Source organism: Hemicordylus capensis, chromosome 5 (genome assembly GCF_027244095.1).
Source record: "Hemicordylus capensis ecotype Gifberg chromosome 5, rHemCap1.1.pri, whole genome shotgun sequence".
NCBI lineage: Eukaryota > Metazoa > Chordata > Lepidosauria > Squamata > Cordylidae > Hemicordylus > Hemicordylus capensis.
The window spans coordinates 226,156,821-226,178,062 of NC_069661.1; the positions used below are offsets into that span (position 1 = coordinate 226,156,821).

A 21,242-nucleotide genomic window follows, 5' to 3' on the forward strand; every position below is an offset into this window, starting at 1 on the left:
AGGGATGGGGTAGTCCATTTGGGTTTGTCATTGCTGTTCTGGCTTCTGGGCTGCCTCCTTCTGTATCTCTCCCCACTTTTCACCCTTTGTTAAATAATGCTGGAGTAAGCCAAAGGAAGTAGTATGCTCTGCTCCACCCTTTGAAAACACCTTGAAACAGGTTCTCTCTTAAGCCTAGGATTACGAGACTTCTTAAAAAGCAGTTTATTATTACATTGGGGGAAATGCATCTACAAGTCATGTTATATATAGACACTGGTGCAAGCATTGTGATTCATTCAAACTAACTAATCAGAAGTACAGAACTGGTATACATAGTGACTAAGAAGCTGAGTTATGGATCGGGAACACACTGGTTCAAATCTCACCACCTGTCATGATGACAGGTGACCTTAGGAAAGCCATTTCTCCTCATTCTTAGCTTCTCAGCAGCAGTATGGGGGTAATGTCTTACATGGTGGTTGTAAGGATAACAATGTTATACATGTGAAATGCTTTGAACATCTGAAAGCACTGTACAAATACTTGTTTGTTAATCCAAATTAGTATGCAAATTGTTTATATTAAGTCATTATGTCAGAATATCATTAGTTTAAAGTACAATGGAAGTAATCCTTGGAAAGACAGCTCCTGAAATTATTTTACTTTTTGGGAGGTACTGGAAATCCTACTTTAAACTCCACCATTTGCTGATTCTGTCAACAGAGTTGAAGCTGGGAGTGGGATGTGGGAACCAAGAAATAACCAAATCCATATGAGCCATAAAGTGGTTATGTGGGCCAAATATTTCTTGCTCACTATTTCAGGTTGCTGAGATTACACTGAAGAGCTTGTTTCAAATATTTAATTGAGACATTGTCTTCGCTCTTTCTTTTCCATCTGTAGAATCCCTTGAGGCCAAGCTCCACATGATGGCGGCTGTGTTTGGTCCAACCCTAATGATTTTTTTCCTTTGCAGAAATGTAACCAGGGAGACTGTAATCCTAAAGCAGAAAATCTTGAGGGGTGGGGATATGCATGTTAACCCAGAAAAAACACCAAAGGTGAAAGGGTTTAAGAAAGTTATCCCCACATGGATTTTCTGCTTTGGATTGTACTCCACACCCCCTCAGCTGTATTTTATTAAACTACTCACAATACTAAGCTGTAGGCAGTTTTTGTGCTATGGCACACTGTTAGTTGCAAACCAAATATGAGGATTTTTCTGTGGCTGATGGTTATTCAACCTGAGATTAAACTGAAAGTTTCTAATTGATACCAGAGCAGTATTTTTTTTCCCATTTGATGTCTGCTCTGCTAAATGTGTTTAACATGTAAACAAATACCTTCTTAATTTATTTGAAAGCTGTCTCAAAATTAACTGATGCAGGTTGAACAAACCTAAGTACTTAATAGGGGCTGACCATTCTAAAAAAATGTCTCTCTTCTTCCCCTCCCTCTTTTCCTTTCTGAAACCTCTTCAGAGAAATGACCAGGAATTTCTTCAACTCCCAGTTTGGAAGCTTATTCAGGACTGACCAGAACCCAACCTATTTCTTAAGACGCTTGTCTCGCTTCGCTGATATTTACATGGCATCATTGAGTTGCCTTTTGAACTATGACCATGATTACACATTTTATCCAAGGAGGACTCCTTTGCAGCATGAACTCCCAACGTGGTCAGACCAGCTATGCACTGGTACATTCAGAATCCCGTTTCTGCAAGATATGATTCAGATCAAATAGGCTCTGTTTCTTCTCCTTGCTTGGTTTTTAGAACATCAAGCCCTTCTCTTCCCCCCCGCCCCAGTGGCTCTGTAGAGCAAAGTGTATTTATTGAAACGTGAATGTATCTTCAATATATAGCTGTAACCACACTTGTATTGTATGTGCCTATGAAGCAAATATTTCTTCTTAGTTGGTCTCTCATTTCCTTGTGTGTGGAAATTGATGGGATGTGATTGTGCCGAGAAAAAGCAGAACCCCTTCCAAATGAATATTTGCAGAAAAGGACAATTGCACATAAATCAACATGTTAATGTATCTAGACATCTGGCTTATAGTTGGATATATTTATCTTTGTGGACTCTGGTCAGAAGATTATTGCTTTGGATTTGGGGTGTATCCTACTTAAAAATGCATCTAGCTTTCTGCTAGATGAGGTGAGGGGAAGATATGTTCAACTTTTACAAGTTTGAAGCAATTTAAAATGCATTCCTCATTTAGTTTTTCAGGAGGAGGAAAAAGAAAAGGCGGGGGGACTTGAAATATATACAGTACTTACCAAGTCTAAATTTGTTTTACTACTTGTAGAATTACTTTCCCCTGACAGCAAGGGAGATCAGTATGCAGAAGCAGGCTTCTGCAAGACATCTGATGTAGGTGCTTATCTGGATTCGCATCAACATCCCAATACCCATCTGAACCCCACTGAACTAAGAAAGGGCCATAGCTCAGTGGTAGAGCACCTGCTTTGTATGTAAGAGGTCCCAGGTTCAGTCCCTGACATCTCCAGGCAGGGATGGGAAAGACTTTAGTCGGAAACTCTGGAGAGCCATGACCAGTGAGTGTAGACAGTGCCGAGCTAGATGGACCAAGGGTCTGACTCAGTATCAAGCAGCTTCATCTGTTCATGGAGTAGCTGGGCAACTTGATGAGAAGAGTATCTCTCTCTCTCTCTCTCTCTCTCTGAACTCATGAGACTTGCTGTGCAATTGCCTATGCATTAGCTGGATTGGGGCCAAAATGTATAACTTAGCACAAGCATGCCAATACTTTTATAAAATAATACATAGTTTAGTTTTAATCCAAACAGTTGAAAGTATATCCAGTATTGGAAAGGGGAGTTGCAATCTGCTGTCTAACTAAGCACAATGTTTTCCCCCGTTGGCAAATTAAGAAAAAGTAAACAGTCTTAAAATAGAAATCATTAACACTGTGTACAAAAATATTTGGGCTTGAAAATAGTGATATCTAAAACATTTCTTCTGCTTCTATAGAGAGAAACAGATTAGAAAACGTACATCCATATTGTGACTGCAACGCATTCTAGTACAGTGGTACTAAGAACTAGCAGTAGATGATAATATTTAGCAAAACCTTATAACACTGGACACTTTAATAGCATACCCTCATACTTATTAAATCAGGGGCTATAATGCATCATGTTGTGTTTATGGTATATAGGAGTTATAAAAGTCTAATGCTGTAAATGGTGTGTATGAAGTGCCTTCTTATTAAATACTTACTAGGGCAACAGTCACAATATTTTAAAACTTTACGAAATGTATCACTGAAGATATTAGAAATGTTTAAACACCCCCCAGCCCCCAGTTATCATACTTGATTCAGCAGCACCCCAGCTTCTAGATTTTTCTCTTTGGATGGTGGTGTGCTTTTAGATATGGACATCTGGAATAATACTACCATTTTAGCTGCTCTCCAGTGAAAGTTAAGCATGCTTAAGCCCTGTTGACATCAATGGAATAAGGTGTACAGCACAATCCTATGCATGTTTCTCAGAAGCAAGTTCTTCTTTTTTCATTGGGGGCTCACTCCCAGGTAAAGTTGCTCAGGATGACAGCTTAAACCCTATTAACATTTGCTTAGTTTACCTGTTATACTCATTTGCTGAATATCTTAGGTTGAACCTACTGATTTCCCCTCATTCTTATGCACTAATTTAGTATGATGCTCAAGAGAGCTTTTAATAAGCTGGATGAAAGGGTAATTTCTTACCATGAATTCCTGTTCTGAGCCTATTTTTCTGGAGAGCATTGGTCACCAGTGGGTTAGCCCCTCCCCTGGAGCAGTAGGCAGGGTCAAAACTGAAGAGATTTTTCCAGGGGGAGGAGCCACCCTGCCTCCTCAGACTGGACTGGAAAAGAAGAGGCACCCCTCACCCCACAGTGTGTGTGTGGGGGGGGGGGGGAATGGCTATGCTAAAATATCAGTAACTGGAACAACAGAAAGATAATGGGGCCCAGAAAGAGAAAAAGGCTGCAAATAGAGGGGTGACAGAAGGAACATCTACCATCCCCACATGTGTGGCAAAGGCCTTAGGAATAATAGCAACCATGAAAAAACATGGCACTTTCACAGGCTGGGCCGAATGCCCTCCAGCAGGCTCAGAGAACAGGAGTTCCCAGTAAGAAATTACCCTTTCTCCTGAGCTCCTAGAGGGCATTCATCACCAATGGGATGGAGGAAAGCAGTGCCATCCCTGGGCGGGGAAGGTACCCCACATCAGCGAAAAAGCACCTGTTGCAACACCTGCCTGCCGAATGCAGCATCGGATGAAGAAAAAAACATCTATTTTATGCCTAGAAAAGGACTGGACGGACACCCAGATAGCTGCCCTACAAATCTCAGCCATGGGGAAATTACCTTTAGTTGCCACAGAAGTAGCCGCACCCTGCAAGGAATGGGCCATGATGCCTGAAGGGGGAACCTTCCCCAAACTCTTCTATGCCATAGAAATACGTTCCCGGAGACACAATGATATAGTTGCGGATGACACCTCCTTTTCCCATTGAACCATCCTGGAAAGAGACAAAAAGAGACTCTGTTTTCTGGAGCTCCACAGTATGGTCCAGATAGAAATGAAGCATTCTCCTGATATCCAGGGAATGCCATCTGCTCTCCTGAGGGTGCACTGGGCTAGGGCAGAAAGTCAGCAAGGACAGTTCCTGAGACCTGTGGAAAAGAGAATTCACTTTTGGTACAAAGGAAGGATCAGGTTGCAACACCATCTTATCCTTATGAAAAAAAATACACAGTTCCAGGTCAGCCGATAAGGAACTTAACTCAGATACCCTATGAGCTGATGTAATAGCAACTGAAAACAATTTAAAGGTCAATGTGCAAAGATCACACTTTGCCATAGGTTCCCAAGATAGAGATATAAGAGCAAAGAGAACCCAATTCAAATTCCATGTAGAAAACCTATGAACCACCAGAGTCACCCTGGACTTTTTGGAGCACCTTGGATAGGAGTGGAATGGGTGTGAATGCATACAGCAGACCCCGCGGCCACAGAACAGCCAGGGCATCCATCCCCATGCTCTGAGGACATGGAAAACATGTGAAAAAGAGATCTAAGTGGACATTTGGCTTGTGGCGAACAGTCCACTCTTGGCAGCCTGAATTGGTCTACCACCTGTGGGTATGACACAGGATGCAATGTCCACTCCGATTCCACGATGGAGTTCCTGCTGAGTCAATCCACCAACACATTGGAAACTCCTGCCAGATGTTCCACCTTGATCGACTTCAGATGATGATCTGCCCAGAGAAACATCGTGCAAGCCTCCTTGTGCAGTGACCTGGACTTGGTGCCCCCTTGCTTGTTCACATATGCCTTCATAGATATGTTGTCGGTCCTGATCAGCACATATTGCCCCTGAACCAAGGGTTTGAATTCTAGCACAGCCAACTGCACAGCCCTCAACTTCAGCCAGTTGATGCTCTGCTTGGCCTCTTTCCCCAACCAAAGTCCCTGCAAATTGTTGTTGCCCTTGTGTGCTTCCCACCCTAGCAGACTGGCATCTGTGGTAATTGCCAGCCAGGTCAGGACTTGAAGGCCTGTACCATCAAACTGCCAGTCCTTCCATAACCACCAGACAAACTTCCTTCAGCAAGGGGACCAGGAGATGGGAATTCAGAATGATCTGTCCCTGGAAAGGAAGAAGCAGATGCTGGATCAGTTGGGAGTGGAGATGGGAACAAGGGACCAGGTCCTGACACAAGACCATCAGGCCCTGAAGGCTGGCCAACTCCATAAGATCTGCTGAAGTGTTGGTTCTGAGTGAGCATGCTGCCTCCAGAATTCTGAGCTGTCCATCCCATGTCAAGAAAATCTGGTGGAGTCTGGTGTTTATCATCACCCCCAGATGTTCCAAGATTTGAGTTGGAGACAGAGAACCTTTAAGTTGACCACAAAACCGTGATCCATAGCCAGTTCAGTGTATTCCGTACGTCCAGGAGGGTTTGTTCCTTTGACAAAGATCTCACCAGGATGTCTAAGTATGAGAAAGGATAGATGCCCTGTTAGTGCAGATGCACCACGCCACTGCACTAGAACTTTGGTGAAGACCCAAGGAGCTGATGCCAACCCGAACAGAAGAGCCCAGTATTAGTGTGTTCCACAACAGAATCAAATGAAGTTCCAGTGAGGCTTCCTGATTGGGATGTGTGTTTAGGTTTTGGAGAAGTCAGTGGAAGCCAGAAGCACCCCCACCCCCGGTGAATGCTGACCAGGATGGATTTGAGTCTCAGATCCAGAATTCCTCTGGTGTTCCTATACTTTCTTGGCATTAAGAAAAAAATTGAATAGACCCTGGAGTGGATTCAACATTCCGAAACTGCTTCTATGGCATTGATGTTGAACAGGTGTTGAATGGCATCTGGAAAGACCTGATGTTTTCCTGGATTTCGTGACTTCTGAGATGGTATGAATTTTTCTAGCAGGAGCTTGGCAAATTAGAGGGAGTAGCCTTGGGTCACGGTTTCCAAAACCCATTGGATCCGATGATGGGCGAAGTTCAAAAGGTGCCCTCTCACCCCATCAGAGGGTGTGATTCAGGAAGACTGCTTTTTTTGGTGAGTTTGGCAGACTGAGAAGAAGGCTTGGAAGATGAGGAGGGTTAAGATGAGGAGGGGGAGGAATTCCAGGAGGAGGGTGACAAGCTACTGGACCTGCGCATTCTGGATCTACGCTTGTCTGTAGCCCTGTGACCATGCTTCTGCTTCTTGTCTCTGTGTTTTTTTAATTAGGAGAGTGAGCGGTTCTTAGTGCCTGACTTCCCAGTCAGATTGACACCCCTGGATTCCCTGGCCACCATCTCCTGAATCCATCGGATGAATTGGGGGTAGGGGTCGGCACCACTAAGACTGTGAACAGGGAGATAAGTGGAGTTTCACTCACCCCAACTGTAGCTGGTGGCTGATGGAGCAACAAGGTGCCAGAGGAGGCCTGGAAGGCACTGTCTTCAGAGGAGTCTCCCACCCCCTTGGAGAACTTCATGCTGTGCCCAACAACCTACCATGCAGAAGGGGAGGGAGTGGGTAGCAAAGCGGTGGAAGCATCAACAGTGGTCGTATGGAGCATATAGGCCCATTTGCAGCAGGGAGTGACTGCTGACAATGGGAGCTGTGACACTGTGTGGGCCACTCTCCCTCCCCTGCCAGAGAAATGTTTTGCTGCAGGCGTGCTGGCGAGCTAGCAAGGACTAGTGAGTGACTTGGCCCAATGTGGGAAATGGGCCCAGGCTGAGTGGGTGCACCCATGGAGTTCCAGTGGCTGGGTGGCCTGAAGAGGAAAGAAAATCATGTCCAAACCCCAAGCTGCCAATGCAGTCTGAAGAATGCTCCCCTGTCTCTGTGTGTGCCCGGTCCTACCTAGGACTGATCGGAAGGGGCAGGGGAAGCAGGAGAGAGAAGCTTCTATCTAAATTTGAAGAATATCTTGCTGGAAAACGCAGGCCCTTATAGAGCTCTGTGCGACCCTACAGACCTGCTTGCTAGGCAGGGCCAGTCTGGGGAGGTGGGGTAGCCCCTCCCCTTGCAGGAGTCTCTTTAGTTCTGACCTTGCCTATTGCTCCAGGGGAGAGGTTAACCCATTGGTGACCAGTGTCCTCCAGGAACTCAGGAGAACATTAAAATGCAACACTAACATAGAACTTGAAGTAAAACCTGAAACATAGCACTGTGTATTTTAAGTGTTGAAATGCTCCATGTTTTATAGGGCTGCATCTTAAAATGTTCTTTTAAAGTAAAAAAATTGTGGCACATCCATGCATTTGGGGCTCAGCCAGTTAAATTCTGCTTCCATGTAAACCTCTCTTTTGTGCAGAGCAGTGCCTTGGTGGTTTGCCAGTTATAACTGATGATGGAGCTTCATGCTCTTTTCATATGTTTGTTAGATGTATGAAGATTGGGTACATAGCCAGTAGACGTACTGATGGGGAGGGAGCATAGCAAGAGGGCACATTATATGCATGCTGTGGAGCAAGTGAACAGACCTAGAGAAGGGTCTTTGCAATGATGCATTTAAAACTTGTGTTGAGGTTTCTAAAATCTTAAACTAAAAGAACACAATTAGTCAACAAGGATATCCCAATCCAGTTACTCTGGTTCCTCATTTAAAAAAAAATTAAGTTCTATTTGCTTTGTTTACTGATGTGATACAAAAGATAGCCAAAGTTATTCTCACTTTCTTTTTAGGAAATAATTTGGTCCCCCAAATAGTGGTCAGGTAAAGTGTGTGTTACAAAAGTTTTTTGTAAGTATTTCTATGCGAGTTTACAGTTTGCATTGTTATAATGAAGTGTGTATGTGTGTTGCATAACTCAATAACAACCCGCTGGCATGACTCCATTTGGTTTGTGACTCCATCTTGAAACTTGAAACAGATTTCTGAATAGGGCTGAGCTGAAATTTCTCCTTGCTAACCTTCTACCTCAAACGAGTGTCCTCCCCCCCCCCGCCCGTGAATCTTAATTCATAACTACAGTCTCCCACCCATTGCTTCCCTTCCTGAGCGATCCAGCTATTTGGCAATCACATACTGGATGTGGTGATTGAGTTGTGTGCTGGCATCACTGAGTGAGGAAAATGTTTTTTCTGTATTCACCACATGGAAAATGATTCTAGCCAATTGTTCTAGCATTGAACGCTCTTTTGTAGCCCTTTTCATATTCATCACTAATGAGGGAGCCCCTTTTTTGACCCTAAAGATGTCCAATGAAACATTGCCCTTTAGCTCAGCCCTGCTTGTAAATTACTTTTGAGTTGCTGGCTATATAGCTTTATGGTGGTCTTGTATTTGTATACAAGCTGCTTGAGCTTGTCACTGTGCTGGAGTGTTAAGTATTATTTGTGCCTCTAAATATTATACTTGACATGCAATGCATGGCTCTTTTCTCTTTGCTAAAGAGAATAAAATTCTTCTGAGATGCTGTGCCAAAATAGTTACCCTTAACATCTTTTGTTTTGTCCTTTTTAGTGGCCAGCGGGGTGTGTGTGTGGGTGAAAGCTAAACTGAAAATGCAGGGGAGGAGAGTGAATAGCTAATAAGGTTTAAAATGAAATAAATCTAACACTTCTTTTAGGCCTGGGCTTCCAAAGCCCTTTAAGTCTATTGTATAAAACTGTGTTGAAGAATAAAATTTCTGTCTAGAAAATACATAATGTAAAAGTCTTTAAAATGTAAGGGTTTGCCAGAGCTCATGAACTAGCAGGTAATATCCAGTGTTGATGAAGCTAGCTAAATGTATGTGTTCCTATTCATACTAGCCATCTTGAGAACCACTTTGTAGAAAAGTTGAATTGCAGAATAAATGATTATTTTGCATAAAGTACATTATCTGGTGGGGTTGCTGCTACTTTATATAGGTATATTATACTATACTGTAAACATACTTCATGTCAGAAGTGATGGGGGAACGCACAAGTTAATATTTAAGAAAACATTAATGCTGGCAGTTTCTACTGTCTGACTACTCTGATGTAACTTTTAAACCTATTTGTAATGGTTTCTAAGTTTTGATGCTGTCATCTCCTGTAATTGTTCTGGTATTTGTGCTATGTACAGTTGTCTTTTTTAAAAAATCCATACACCAAAGAGGAGGCAAACTGCTCACATCCTTGACAAACTATAGCCCTAACAGAAAAAAATATTCATGTTTGCAAGCATGAATGTCTTGTCGAACTCTGAGAAAAATATTGTTGCAGCATCCTGAATAATCACACAATAAATGTCTGATTCCTTATGTTTTAGTCTGGAGTTGTAATGCGGGGTTTTAAAATAAGGAAAGATCACAGCAAAACAGAGTTGCTGGTATCCTGACTCATGCTGTGCTAGTGACCGACTGGGAGCACAGCAGCAAATGTGTATAGCCTAAAATATTCCCTAGTAAATGCACCCCAGGGGTGTTCTCTCTTACCATTGCTTTTCATCTTACCATTAAAAACAATATCTATACAGATGCCCTCTACTGTACATGTGAGGGTGAGGCCATACCTCCATGTTAGAGCATCTGCTTTGCATGCACAAGGTGCCAGATTTAGCCCCTGGTATCTCCAGGCAGGGCTAGGCACAACCACTGTCTGAAACCCATGAGAGCCACGGCCCGTCAGCGTAGACAATACTGAGCTCGATGAACCAATAAGTCTGACTTGTAAAAGGCAGCTTCCTATCGAACCCTTTTGTATATTTTTGGCTTAAAATTTTGGGAAAAGTTAAACACAGCTGATAAACAAGCTAGATGCATTTTTATTATTTATTATTATTGACACTTGTATACCACCTTTTGTCCTGGGACCCCAGGGTGGTGAACAACAAATTAAAAGCAACAACCTAAAACAAACGGATCATTAAAAATAAAGCTAAAATTTAACAAACACATCTATGGAAACCAACTAAAATTTTAAAAAAATAAATCTGAGGACAGATACTCACTGGCCAAAAGTCCGAATTTAAAAGGCACTCTTTAATTGCCTCTGAAAGATTGAAAACTTTTGTATATTATTTTTAGTGGTGGTGGTAATGGGGAACTTGGCTGGGATTTTTCCATGTCCCCTGATGTCACCTGCTCTTTTAAAAATGACCTTTTATTACAGTGCTTAGCTTAAAAAAAAAAAAACAGTAGAGATTTTATGTAGGATCCCTACATTGCCAAACTTGGATTATATAAATCAGCAATAGGAGGTGGTGTTAGTGCTTTGTTTAATATCTTGTTAGAAGTGTAACATATGCTGTGGTTGTAGCTAATGAACTTCAGAATCTCTCACACACTCTCCAAATTATGAATTAAGAAAGCAGAATGGTAACAAATCCTGAAGAAGCATTTGATCTCAGGAAAGCAGGAAAAAACAATAGACAACTCTAGAAACCCAAGCCACATTTGAACTCCTTTCCTGAGAATCTTTCTTTCACTGTCTTCTCTTTGCATTGCTTTTTGTATTTTATATTCCAGTAGAAAAAATGTTCCTTTGAATGTTTAGAGTTAAGCCACTGGAACTCCATCAGAGGGCCCACTCGTCACCAGTTGTTGATTATCAGAATCCTGGTTAAACAAATAAAAGAACATTTTAGTTTTGGCATATAATGCTTTTCAGTATTCATTTGCCAGGCATTTTGCAGCCTAACATGAGCTAATACTAAGCAGTCAGCAGAAACCAACAAAAGAAATCAAGTCACCTAATTATTAACAGCACCTCTGTGGTGGCATTGCAGCCACAGCTGGTAAAGGGAAAGAACATAAGAATAGCCCTGCTGGATCAGGCCCAAGGCCCATCTAGTCCAGCATCCAGTTTCACACAGTGGCCCACCAGATGCAACCAGAAGCCACAGGCAGGAGTTGAGGGCATGCCCTCTCTCCTGCTGTTACTCCCCTGCAACTTGCACTCAGAGACCCAAACCCAGACTGTTAATAGCAGCAGAGACCACATGGTTACTGAGGTGCAAAGCACTTTAAATGCAGGGTTCAAATGCCAAGTATTGTGCAGCAGCATTATTGTAAATTTCTCTAGATACTGGGCATTGGAAGTTTTGCTACAAGAGCTGAAGCCAGATGGATTTGTTCCTGGATGGATATGTAAGTGTGCACATATGTGTAAGCTAGATGTGTACATGCAAACAGTGTACAGGCTGCACTTATATCCCGTTTCCCTGTGGCTAAAGAAAAAAGCTCACTCTGGTGTTAAAAGAGCAGGAATGATGTAAGGGGGCTGTGCAGAGTAGGGTAGCTGGGACTCGTGAGATGAAGGGATGGAGTCTGATGGCAGAAATCAGTACAGTTTTTGCTGTATAGAGAATAGCCCACCCCCCTCGGTCTGAGAGCTTCTACTCTTCAAGACTCTGCGAAGCCACTTAAAATCCTGGAATGTTGTGCCAAGCCCTGCAATTTGGCAACTTCAGTTCAGAAGCCAATTTAAACCAAGGGGGACATTGTCAAGTTCAGTTTAGTTGAGCATTTTCAATCAATGCGCTAAGTAACAAAAGAATGCATTTTATGCAAATGCTTTTATCTTTTTAGTGATCATATGAACAGAAAGGGCTAGCCAGCCACCACCCTTTGTGCTTGAATATTTTATTAACCATGAGAATTAATCATTAAGAGAAATATTGCCACACGCCACCCACTAAGCTGTTGCTTTTTTCTGAATGTGGGAAATGCCTGGAATTGTATTAGGGCCCTAGTTAAACAAGCAAACGCTCCAGTTCATTAGCTACCACCCTTAGGGACACGGAACCTTCTAGCATAGTGATGTTGTCATGTTGTGCATTTAGCAGCACTAGTTTGCTGGGGAAGAGCAGCATAGGCAAGGGCAGGGTTGCTCAGTTTTATGTACAACATCAATGCATCTCTCATCATGTCTTCTTCCAACCTTTTTGCCATAGTGATTCCACCCAAAACTCTGGGAGTAGACCTCAGCTTTGCATGGTTACTCCACCTCTACCCACTATCTGAACAGGTCTTTTTTCAACAACCAAGATTAAGCTTTTTTGAGGGCCAAACAAGTCACTGGTGCTTCCCTTGTTTTCAAAAATGGAACATAGGAAGTTGCCATATACCAAGTCAGACCATTGGTCCATCTAGCTCAGTATTGTCTACACAGACTGGCAGCGGCTTCTCCAAGGCTGCAGGCAGGAATCTCTCTCAGCCCTATCTTGGAGATGCCAGGCAGAGAGAGGCTCCATCCCCTAAGGGGAATATCTTACTGTGCTCACACATCAAGTCTCCCATTCATATGCAACCAGGGCTGACCCTGCTTAGCTTAGCAGACAATTCATGCTTGCTACCACAAGACCAGCTCTCATCTCCTGGGTGGGTGTAGAGGGAGAGCAAGCATCCAATTATTTCCCCAATGCAATCGTAGTCCCAATACAAATACTGCTTTCTGTTGCTAGTTGCCTCCGGAAGGAAGCTCTCCATGGTGCCAGTGAAAGCTTCCCTCTTGAGGCGAATAACTTTCTGGTGACTTTCATTTGGATGACAACATGAGGGGAAAGGTTGCAGATCCCTCCCCACATGGCATGGTCCCAATGCTGATTGGTCTTTTTTTCATCTTTAAACACACAAAAAGTGTAGTTTAGAAAACAGCCAACTCAGGGGAGACATGATTGAGGTTTATAAAACTACGCATGGTGGGAAGAGATAGGGAGAAGCCCTCCTCCCCCAGCACTAGAACCAGGAGTCATCTCATGAAACAGATTGCCAGGAAATTTAAGACCAACAAGAGGAACTACTTTTTGACACAGTGCATAATCTATGGAATTCTCTGCCATGGGATGAGGTGACAGCTACCAGCTTGGGTTGATTTAAGAGGGTTAAAAGAAATTCATGGAGGACAGGTCTAGCAATGGCTACTAGTCTTGATGGCTATAGGCATCTAGTGGGCCATTGTGGGAAACATGAAGCTAGGTTAGATAGGCCTTGGGCCAAATCCAGTAGGGTTTTTCTTATGTTCTTAAAAGCACAAATGTGTGTGTTTTTTAGCATCCCATGCCATTTGATTCTATGACCTACCTTAAAAACTCAAGCTAGCTGGTTAATTGTCTTACTAGCAAAAGGAATTAAAAAGAAATACTTGCATGGTGTCTACCTTCATGTTGTCCTCGTCACCTGAACTGGTGCACACGGCTGGTTAGAAACTTCTTTAAACCCCCAAACACTGTTTTAGGATAAACACAGTTTGTCTGACTAATTCCTAAAAGTAATTCACCCAAATCAAAATGAAAACTTACAGAAAAAGGATCATAAGGAGGATCTGGTGGAGAGGTTGTTGAGTTTTCATAGTTAGGATTTGAGATGTTTGCAAACTGTCTGTTATCCAGGGTTACATCAACATCATCTTTATCCTGTATTAAAGCAAAGTATATTTATGCTTTCTTATACTGCAAGGAACTTGGCGGATAGAATGTCTCTGAAATAAGTCATATGGCCCCATTTCACACATCACAGCCAAACTATGGTGGGGCCGTCTTGAATAGACTTTGGTCTCCTCCCCATATATGATCCAATTCTCTCTCCCACTTTGATTTGTGATAACTGGCCGACATAAGAATTACTCACAGTAATTCCACTGAAATTAATAGGCCTTTTCATTTCAATGGGACTACTTTGAGAAATTTTCCTCTTGTCAGCCATTCTATTTTGTTAAAATGTCTGAACTGGGCAAACCATGGTTAGTAACGATGGTTGCAAGCCATAGGGGCTATTCTCACGATCAGGCAAAATCAGGCTAGGGGAGCCTAGCCCGATTTTGCATGATCGTGTAAACTATTGGGCTCGCAGGTGAGCCCAGTGGTTTACTAGCGGCTAGCCCTCTTCAGTAGCCCTCCCTTTAGCCTGGGGAGTGCTCCGCAAACCTGGGCTCCCTGATTGTGAGTAGCTGCGGCGCGGCTCCCCGCCATGGCGACTCATGAGTAGACCCCCAGAGGGGAGACGAAAAGCTTTCTCCTGGCTCCGGGGGTCTTCTCAGTATGCCCTGCGCGCTTGTGCAGGGCATACTGGAGCTTCCGGGGGCTGCGTGGCCCCTGAGCTCCCCAGCCCCCACTGGCTCCGTCACAAAGCCGGCAATCGTGTGGGCGACCAATCTGGCCGCCTAGGGCTCCCTCCCCGCTCGTGTGCAGGGAGAACGGGCTTATTTCACTCTCCCTGCATACTCTCAGGAACCGGGTCTCACTGATTGTGAGACCTGGCTCATAATTTCCCTCCACACTAGAAATGGAAACCCAATTAAAAATATGATTTCTATTTTTGTTTTGCATGCAAAGTAGGACTTTGCTGTAACCCCCAGTGTGTCCCAATCAGATGCCAGGCAAGCTAGTTACAATGACCCAGGAAGTAGTAAATGAGCTGGCTCGGGTGCTTGGTACCATCTAGGGCATAGGTGCACAACCCAAATGCCCCAGTGGACCAAAGCCAACCACTACTTGATGTGTGAGGGCTGAGGTCACTTTTCAGCACATTAATTTATATTAAAATTATTAAAAAATATTAATGAAAGAGAGGGGGCACTTGGAATTGGCGGGAAGGTTAGGAGAAAGAGGTCTCTGGCCAAGGGGACAGGGGACATCTAGTCTCACACTGAGCTATTGCTGCTCATCAGCAGAATAGGTCAAGATCTTTTCATGGCTCCTGCTGTTGCTGCAGGATATTCCTACTTGTGGGCCAGCAAAAATGTTCCCACAAGCCAGATCCAGGGCCTAATGTTGTGCAGGCCTGAGCTAGGGGGATGAATGCTCATTGTGATTTATTTATTTTTTACAAAAGCTACATGCCTAGAGATAGACAATCCTTGGAGGACAACACTGCCAATTTTTATTTCCATTCCTCTGACAACACTGATAAAATTTTATAGTATTTTTTTAGTTTTTAAATCTTTAAGTAAAATGTAACACACCATTGCGAACCTTAGGACAATCTTTGCATCTTCAAAGTCCAGCTTTCGCATTCATAGAGTGTCACTTACAACGTTCTTTGTGTTATAACCCCTGCTTTATCAGGGGTCAGGGTTAGGGTAACAACAAACATTTGTTGCCCTCCATGGAGGTAGGGTAACTTTACCTTAGGGTAACTCTAAACCAATCACTGGCTGACATAATGTGCAAGAGTATATCAATCTAGTAACATTACATGTATTTTCTGGGGTCAATACAGATGACATTAAAAAATTGTGTACATGGTAATTGCTGCCAGGTTAGCAATAGCCAAATCCTTGAAAAATCAAACCATGTCAATGGATATCTGGTATAAGAACCTATGGCATCTCACAATCTCAGAAAAGCTAACCCATATTATCCAGTCCCATTCAAACCAGATTACAAATAATGCTTTTTATGTAATTTGGCCAGATTTTATTTTTTATACTAATCAGGAAAATTAAGGTAGTTTTTCTACTCCAGACAATATTAGAGTTTGGATGGACTGATGAATTGGGGTCTGTTGTATTATGTTCTGCTGTATGTGTTTGGATCAATGTTGTTTAGCATTGCAAAAAGTAAAAACAAAACCTGGTAACATTAGACGCATAATTTGCAAAAATAATGTCACACAAGTGTAAGCCCATCATTTCTGATGGGCTTACTCTTGTGTAACATCATTTGTGCAAATTTTGTGTTTACACAAATTGTGCAAATGCAAAGTTATTAGGCTGACCCACTCCTGTGCCAGTATGTCAGTCACTCTGTCACTCTCTCTTATTCTAACCTACTTCAAAGGCTTGTGTTTAAAGGGGATGTGTAATCTCATATACTACTTCAAGTTCCTTGAAGGAGCAGTGGGAAATACATACAATAAATAATAATAATAATAATACAAGCTCCAGCACTTAAGGCAATCAGAACAGAAACAGTTCCTAACTTTCTCAATGGGCTGAGAATGGCCCCTGCAAACATGGAGGAGGTGGGGGGTAGGGCCACTACCAGCACCATTTGAACCAGCCCAAGAGCAGTCATACAAAGTCATGTAGAAATCCATGCATGATGATGAAACTGGTTTCCCTTGGACACTCAACTTCATCTTTTCATTGATTTCTTACCTTGAAATGCTGGAAGCGAATATTTCCCTGCTTAAACCTGTAGTATGAGTATCCAACAAGAGCAATGATTCCAGTGACCAGGAGAATTGCAAAGAATATTCCAACTCCAGCATGTAAATCCTGAGTGGTGATCAGAGACAAATCAGTGTGTTAGAAAGTAGTTCTATTTAATTTCATTTAATCAATTTTTAAAACTCCATTTAAAAAATAAAACCTTAAAATCAGTTAAACAATAATGGTCCAGAGGTGTACCATGGTTGACCAAAAACCAATCATAAAAAAAAGACTATCAGAAGCGTGTAAGTTGAAAGACGCGGCAGTCTCTAAGGGGTAAAAGCCTGCAAAAACAAACAAGTTCTCAGTTGTTTTTTAAAAGTAGCCACAGATGTCAAAAAGCAGACATTCACTGGGAGCATTCCAGAGCCTGGGGGCAACCATAGAGAAGGCCCTGTCCCGCATGTACAACACTTTAGCCTCTCTCAACTTTGGCACATGGAGCAAAAGGCCCCTCTGACAAGCTTGTTGGGTGGGCAGAAACCTTTGGGAGCAGGCAATCTTTCAGGTTTCCAGGACCCAAACCATTAAGGGCTTTAAAGGTAATATCCAGCACCTTGAATTGGATCCAGAAACAAAGTGGCAGCCAATGCAGCTGTTTCAAAATAGGTGTAATATGGTCTTAGTGAACAGTTCCAGAGAGAACCCTGGCAGATAATTCTGCACCAACTAAAGTTTCCAAATATTCTTCAAGGGCAGTCCCCTATAAAGTGCATTGCAGTAATCCAGTCGCGATGTAACTAACTAGATCTGCCTTCTCAAGACAAGGATGCAGCTGGTGCACTAACCAAATCTATGCAAGGGCAGCCCTGGTCACCGCCTCCACCTGAGCATCCAAAAGCAGAGCCAGATCCAGCAACACTCCCAAGCCCCACACTTGCTCTTTCAAGGGGAGTACAACCCCATTCAGAGCTGGTTGAATCACCCTATCCCGACTGGCTTTTCTACTGACCAGCAGCACCACCATCTTGTCTGGATTTAATCTCAGTTTGCTAGCCCACATCCAGCTCATCACCACCTCTCTCCAGCCCCCAGTTCAGTACACCCACTACTTCCCTATGGTCTGATGTAAGAGAAAGGTAGAGCTGAGTGTCACCTGCATATTGATGACACTTCAGTTCAACCCCCTTGATGACCTCTCCCAACTGTTTCATGTAGATGTTAAATGTTAAAGATGTAGATGTGAAAGCTGTTAAATACAGAGTCTCGCAGGACCTCATAGGCCAGAGGCCAAGGAATTGAGCTGAAGTCCCCCAGCACCACCTTCTGGCACCTCCTCCTAAGAAAGGACCAGAAAAACTCCAATGGACCAACCCTGATCTCTATTCTGAGATGCGATCCAGAAGTGTACCATGGTCGATGGTATCGAATTCTGCTGAGAGGGCCAGCAGAACCAACAGGAAGATACTCTCCATCTAGTCTCTGGCACAGGTCATCTTCCAGGGTGAAGTGCAGTTTTAGTCCCAAACCCAGGGTGAAAGCCAGATTGAAAAGGGTTGAGATCAGGGATTCTCAACGTTGGGTCCCCAGATGTTATTGGACTTCAACTCTCATAATCCCCAGCCCCACTGGCCTTTGGGGATTATGGGAGTTGAAGTCCAATAGCATCTGGGGACTCAACGCTGAGAATCCCTGGTCTAGATAATCCATATCATCCAAGACCCTTTGCAGCTGCACAGATACCACACGCTCTGTCAACTTACTTAAAAAGGGAATATTTGAAACAGGCCAATAGTTATCAAAGCTGGTGGAATCAAGGGAAGGTTCAATCAGTTCAATTAGTGGCGGCACCAGAAAAAAAAAATCCCAAGGTAGAGCACAGAAGGGGCAAAGTGCATTTATGGGTAAGCAAGCTGTGTTCCACATAGATAAATAAATATTGGATTTCTGAAGCAGAAAGGGGGGGGGGGCGGGGGGGGGGACAAATTACTTGGGGTGGGGTGCTTGCCTTCTGGAACCACCCTTGAGTTCAACATTGTTCCAGCAAATCCCAGATAAGTGGTCCACTGTAGCAAAAGCAGCTTAAAGACTAACACATGTATTGTGACATAAGCTTTCAGAAGCTAGAGCCCCCTTTGTCAGATGCAGGAATTGGGAGGAAGATTGGGTAGTGTGAAGAGGGTTTTACATAATTATAAGGCCAAGGTGTGTCCAATTTCAGTGCAGAGCACAAATACAAGGTCCGGGCAGAATGTGAGTCCAATCCCCCTGGACTTGCCCCCAAACCCCATTTGCTAATGTGGAAAAGGGGCACCTTTTTAACGTGGTGATTCTCTTTATTTAGCAGGGGGAAAGTAACTGTCCCTATCCACCCCAGCACAATACCTCCAGTGACTATTGTTGGTGTCTGTCTTATTTTTCTTTTTAGATTGTGAGGACTTTGGGGACAGGGAGCCATCTTATTTATTTATTATTTCTCTATGTAAACCACTTAGGAAACTTTTGTTGAAAAGTGGTATATAAATTGTTGTGATGATGGTGGTGGTTGTGGGGTGCTCTTTTCCAACTAGTGTCCAACTAGCATCATTAATAACCACCACTGGCTGCAACCCAGGGGCTCACCATTCATCAGGCAAAGTGAGGCAGTCGCCTCAAGCAGCAAATTACTGGGGTGCCCACGGGGTGGCAAGGTGCCCCCTGCCACTGCCCTTGGAGCGGCTTTTCAGGGCTGATCTGACTCCTGCAAGCTTTGCAAGGTGCACCTCTCCTCACACTCCTCGCCATGTTTGCAAGCATCACAAGGAGGAAGAAGGAGGCTGCTGGCGACCTTCCTTCTTTCCTGCCCCCGTACCACTTTCAAAGTTTGCAAGAGTTGGCTTTGAAAGGGGGCTGGCCCCCATCAGGGGCATGGGGCAACGCAGCATGGGGTGCTTCACCTGTTGCTACTCGGTGGTTCAGCAGCATTGGAGCAGGAGGTGACCTTATGGAAGATGTAAGCCATCGTTTACCGCCAGTGTTTCAGCCTGTGCTATTTCCTGCTTGTCCTTTGAAGTGGATGATTGTGGCATCAAGATAGCATCCTCACAGGAATATGCTCAGTGCTGGGCTGATCTGCATCATCATGGACTACTCCTGCTTTTTCCAGGGACTGCTGCTGCACTTCTAGTTTACTACTGTAGCCCTGAACCATGAATATTAGAATCTCCTATGTACTGGTTGCACAGTGGTGCCGTTGGTAATAGTCCTCTCCTCCCCATGTTTCAGACCAGAGGTCATCAAGGTTCAGCATGAACTTCAAACAAATACAGTACAGCCCAGCTCACTTGCTCCATTCTCCCTGCAGGAAGGGGCCGGGGTGTGCCAAAGGGGGACTGCCACTGGCATTGTTCAGTGGTAGCAGCTCAGTGGTAGCGATAAGAAGGTCCTCGTATCAGGGCCAAAGTGCACGATATGCTCACTGCATTATTAAGAGGTTTAAGAGTGGGTGGCTCTCTCTCTCACACAAATGCAGCCATGGGAGCGGGAATCCTGGCTCCAAATAGCAACTTGGGGAGATAATGTTTGGTGGGGAAATAGTGCAGGGAGTGGGGGTTAGAGCTCCCCCTTCTATGCTCTGTGATCCCAGCCAGGACTGGGCTCCACAGCTGCATTTGTTTAAGAAAGGGAGTTGGCCATTCCTAAGCCTCTTACTTAATGATGCAATAAACAGAACACGTAGCTTGGCTCTAATCTCCTGGCATCTCAAGCTTCAGATCTCTCCGGTAGTAGAGGTGGAAATGCTGTCTTTAAGGGTTGAATTTTGCCCTTGCTTTACTGAAATCTGAAATGGCAACTCTGCATTGACTGGTGAATGTAGATCACACTCCTTGAAGCTCTTCTCACTTAGCCCACTCTCCCCACAGACAAGCAGCCTCCAAGCCCTGGGCAGATGGATTGGCTGCCCACATGACTGCCGGTTCCGTCACAGAGCCGGTGGAGGCTGCAGGGATCGGGTGCCACCTGGCCGCCGGAAGTTCCATGATGCCCCATGCAGGTACAATCCCCCCGCCCTTAAAGCAACACCCCTCCCCCGGCGTCGGACCACACCTCCGCGGTCCGTGCACATCACTAGGAGAAACTGCTGAGGCTGGTAGGCTGGGTGAAGTCTTCTGGTCAGGGGTCTACTCGTGTGTCACCGTGAACCATGGTGGCACATGAGCAAAAAAACAAGGTTAATGGAGAACTCACTCTGTTAACCTCATTTAAGGGGAGGGGGATTTAGGTGGGCTAGCCACCTTGGAACCACTGGGCTCGCCTGGAAGCCCAGAGGTTCCGAAGATCAGTAGAAAGTGGGCTAGGTTCCCTTAGCCCGCGTTCTATTGATTGTGGGAATAGCTTTCTGATCTGTTGGCATGAAATGTTTATTTTGTTTAATTTTATTTTGTATTGATGTTTGTATTTGATCTAAGATCATAAGAAATTTCAATGATGGTGGTGTACTCTGTATTGACATCCTTGGGCAAGCTCAAGATGTAATATGCCGGGGCATAGCGAGGCTCATGGAAACGCTAGGATAGGCTGCTGCCGCCAAGCACGCTACCCCGTGCAGGCCACACCCCTTCCTCCTGTATCAGCATGCGGATGCACAGGTTGTGGCTGACACTGGGCATGAGTGTGTGACCCTCTCCAGTCAATTAAATACTTTTTTTGCTGAAAAAAGGGAGAGGGAAGGGGCCTTGGCA

The 21,242-nt window shown here is 44.0% G+C and overlaps 2 protein-coding genes across 9 annotated transcripts in view; one reads left to right on the top strand and one right to left on the bottom strand.

Moving 5' to 3' along the window:
* NT5DC3 (5'-nucleotidase domain containing 3) overlaps positions 1–9,749 on the top strand; it is a 72,599-nt gene extending 62,850 nt beyond the window's left edge. For 5 of the 7 annotated variants that reach the window (XM_053258350.1, XM_053258344.1, XM_053258347.1 and 2 more), the window contains one exon: positions 1,464–9,749. In XM_053258350.1, the coding sequence (XP_053114325.1) occupies positions 1,464–1,725 (262 nt within the window). In that variant the 3' untranslated portion in view covers positions 1,726–9,749. The remainder of the gene's footprint in view (positions 1–1,463) is intronic. The other 2 variants (XM_053258345.1, XM_053258348.1) reach the window with 1 other exon arrangement.
* A 485-nt stretch (positions 9,750–10,234) lies between these two features.
* The window catches only part of STAB2 (stabilin 2), a 175,702-nt gene continuing 164,694 nt past the window's right edge, over positions 10,235–21,242 (bottom strand). For both annotated transcript variants that reach the window (XM_053258339.1, XM_053258342.1), the window contains 3 exons: positions 16,528–16,647; positions 13,730–13,843; positions 10,235–11,045 (listed from right to left, as the gene is read on the bottom strand). In XM_053258339.1, the coding sequence (XP_053114314.1) occupies positions 10,986–11,045; positions 13,730–13,843; positions 16,528–16,647 (294 nt within the window). In that variant the 3' untranslated portion in view covers positions 10,235–10,985. The remainder of the gene's footprint in view (positions 11,046–13,729; positions 13,844–16,527; positions 16,648–21,242) is intronic.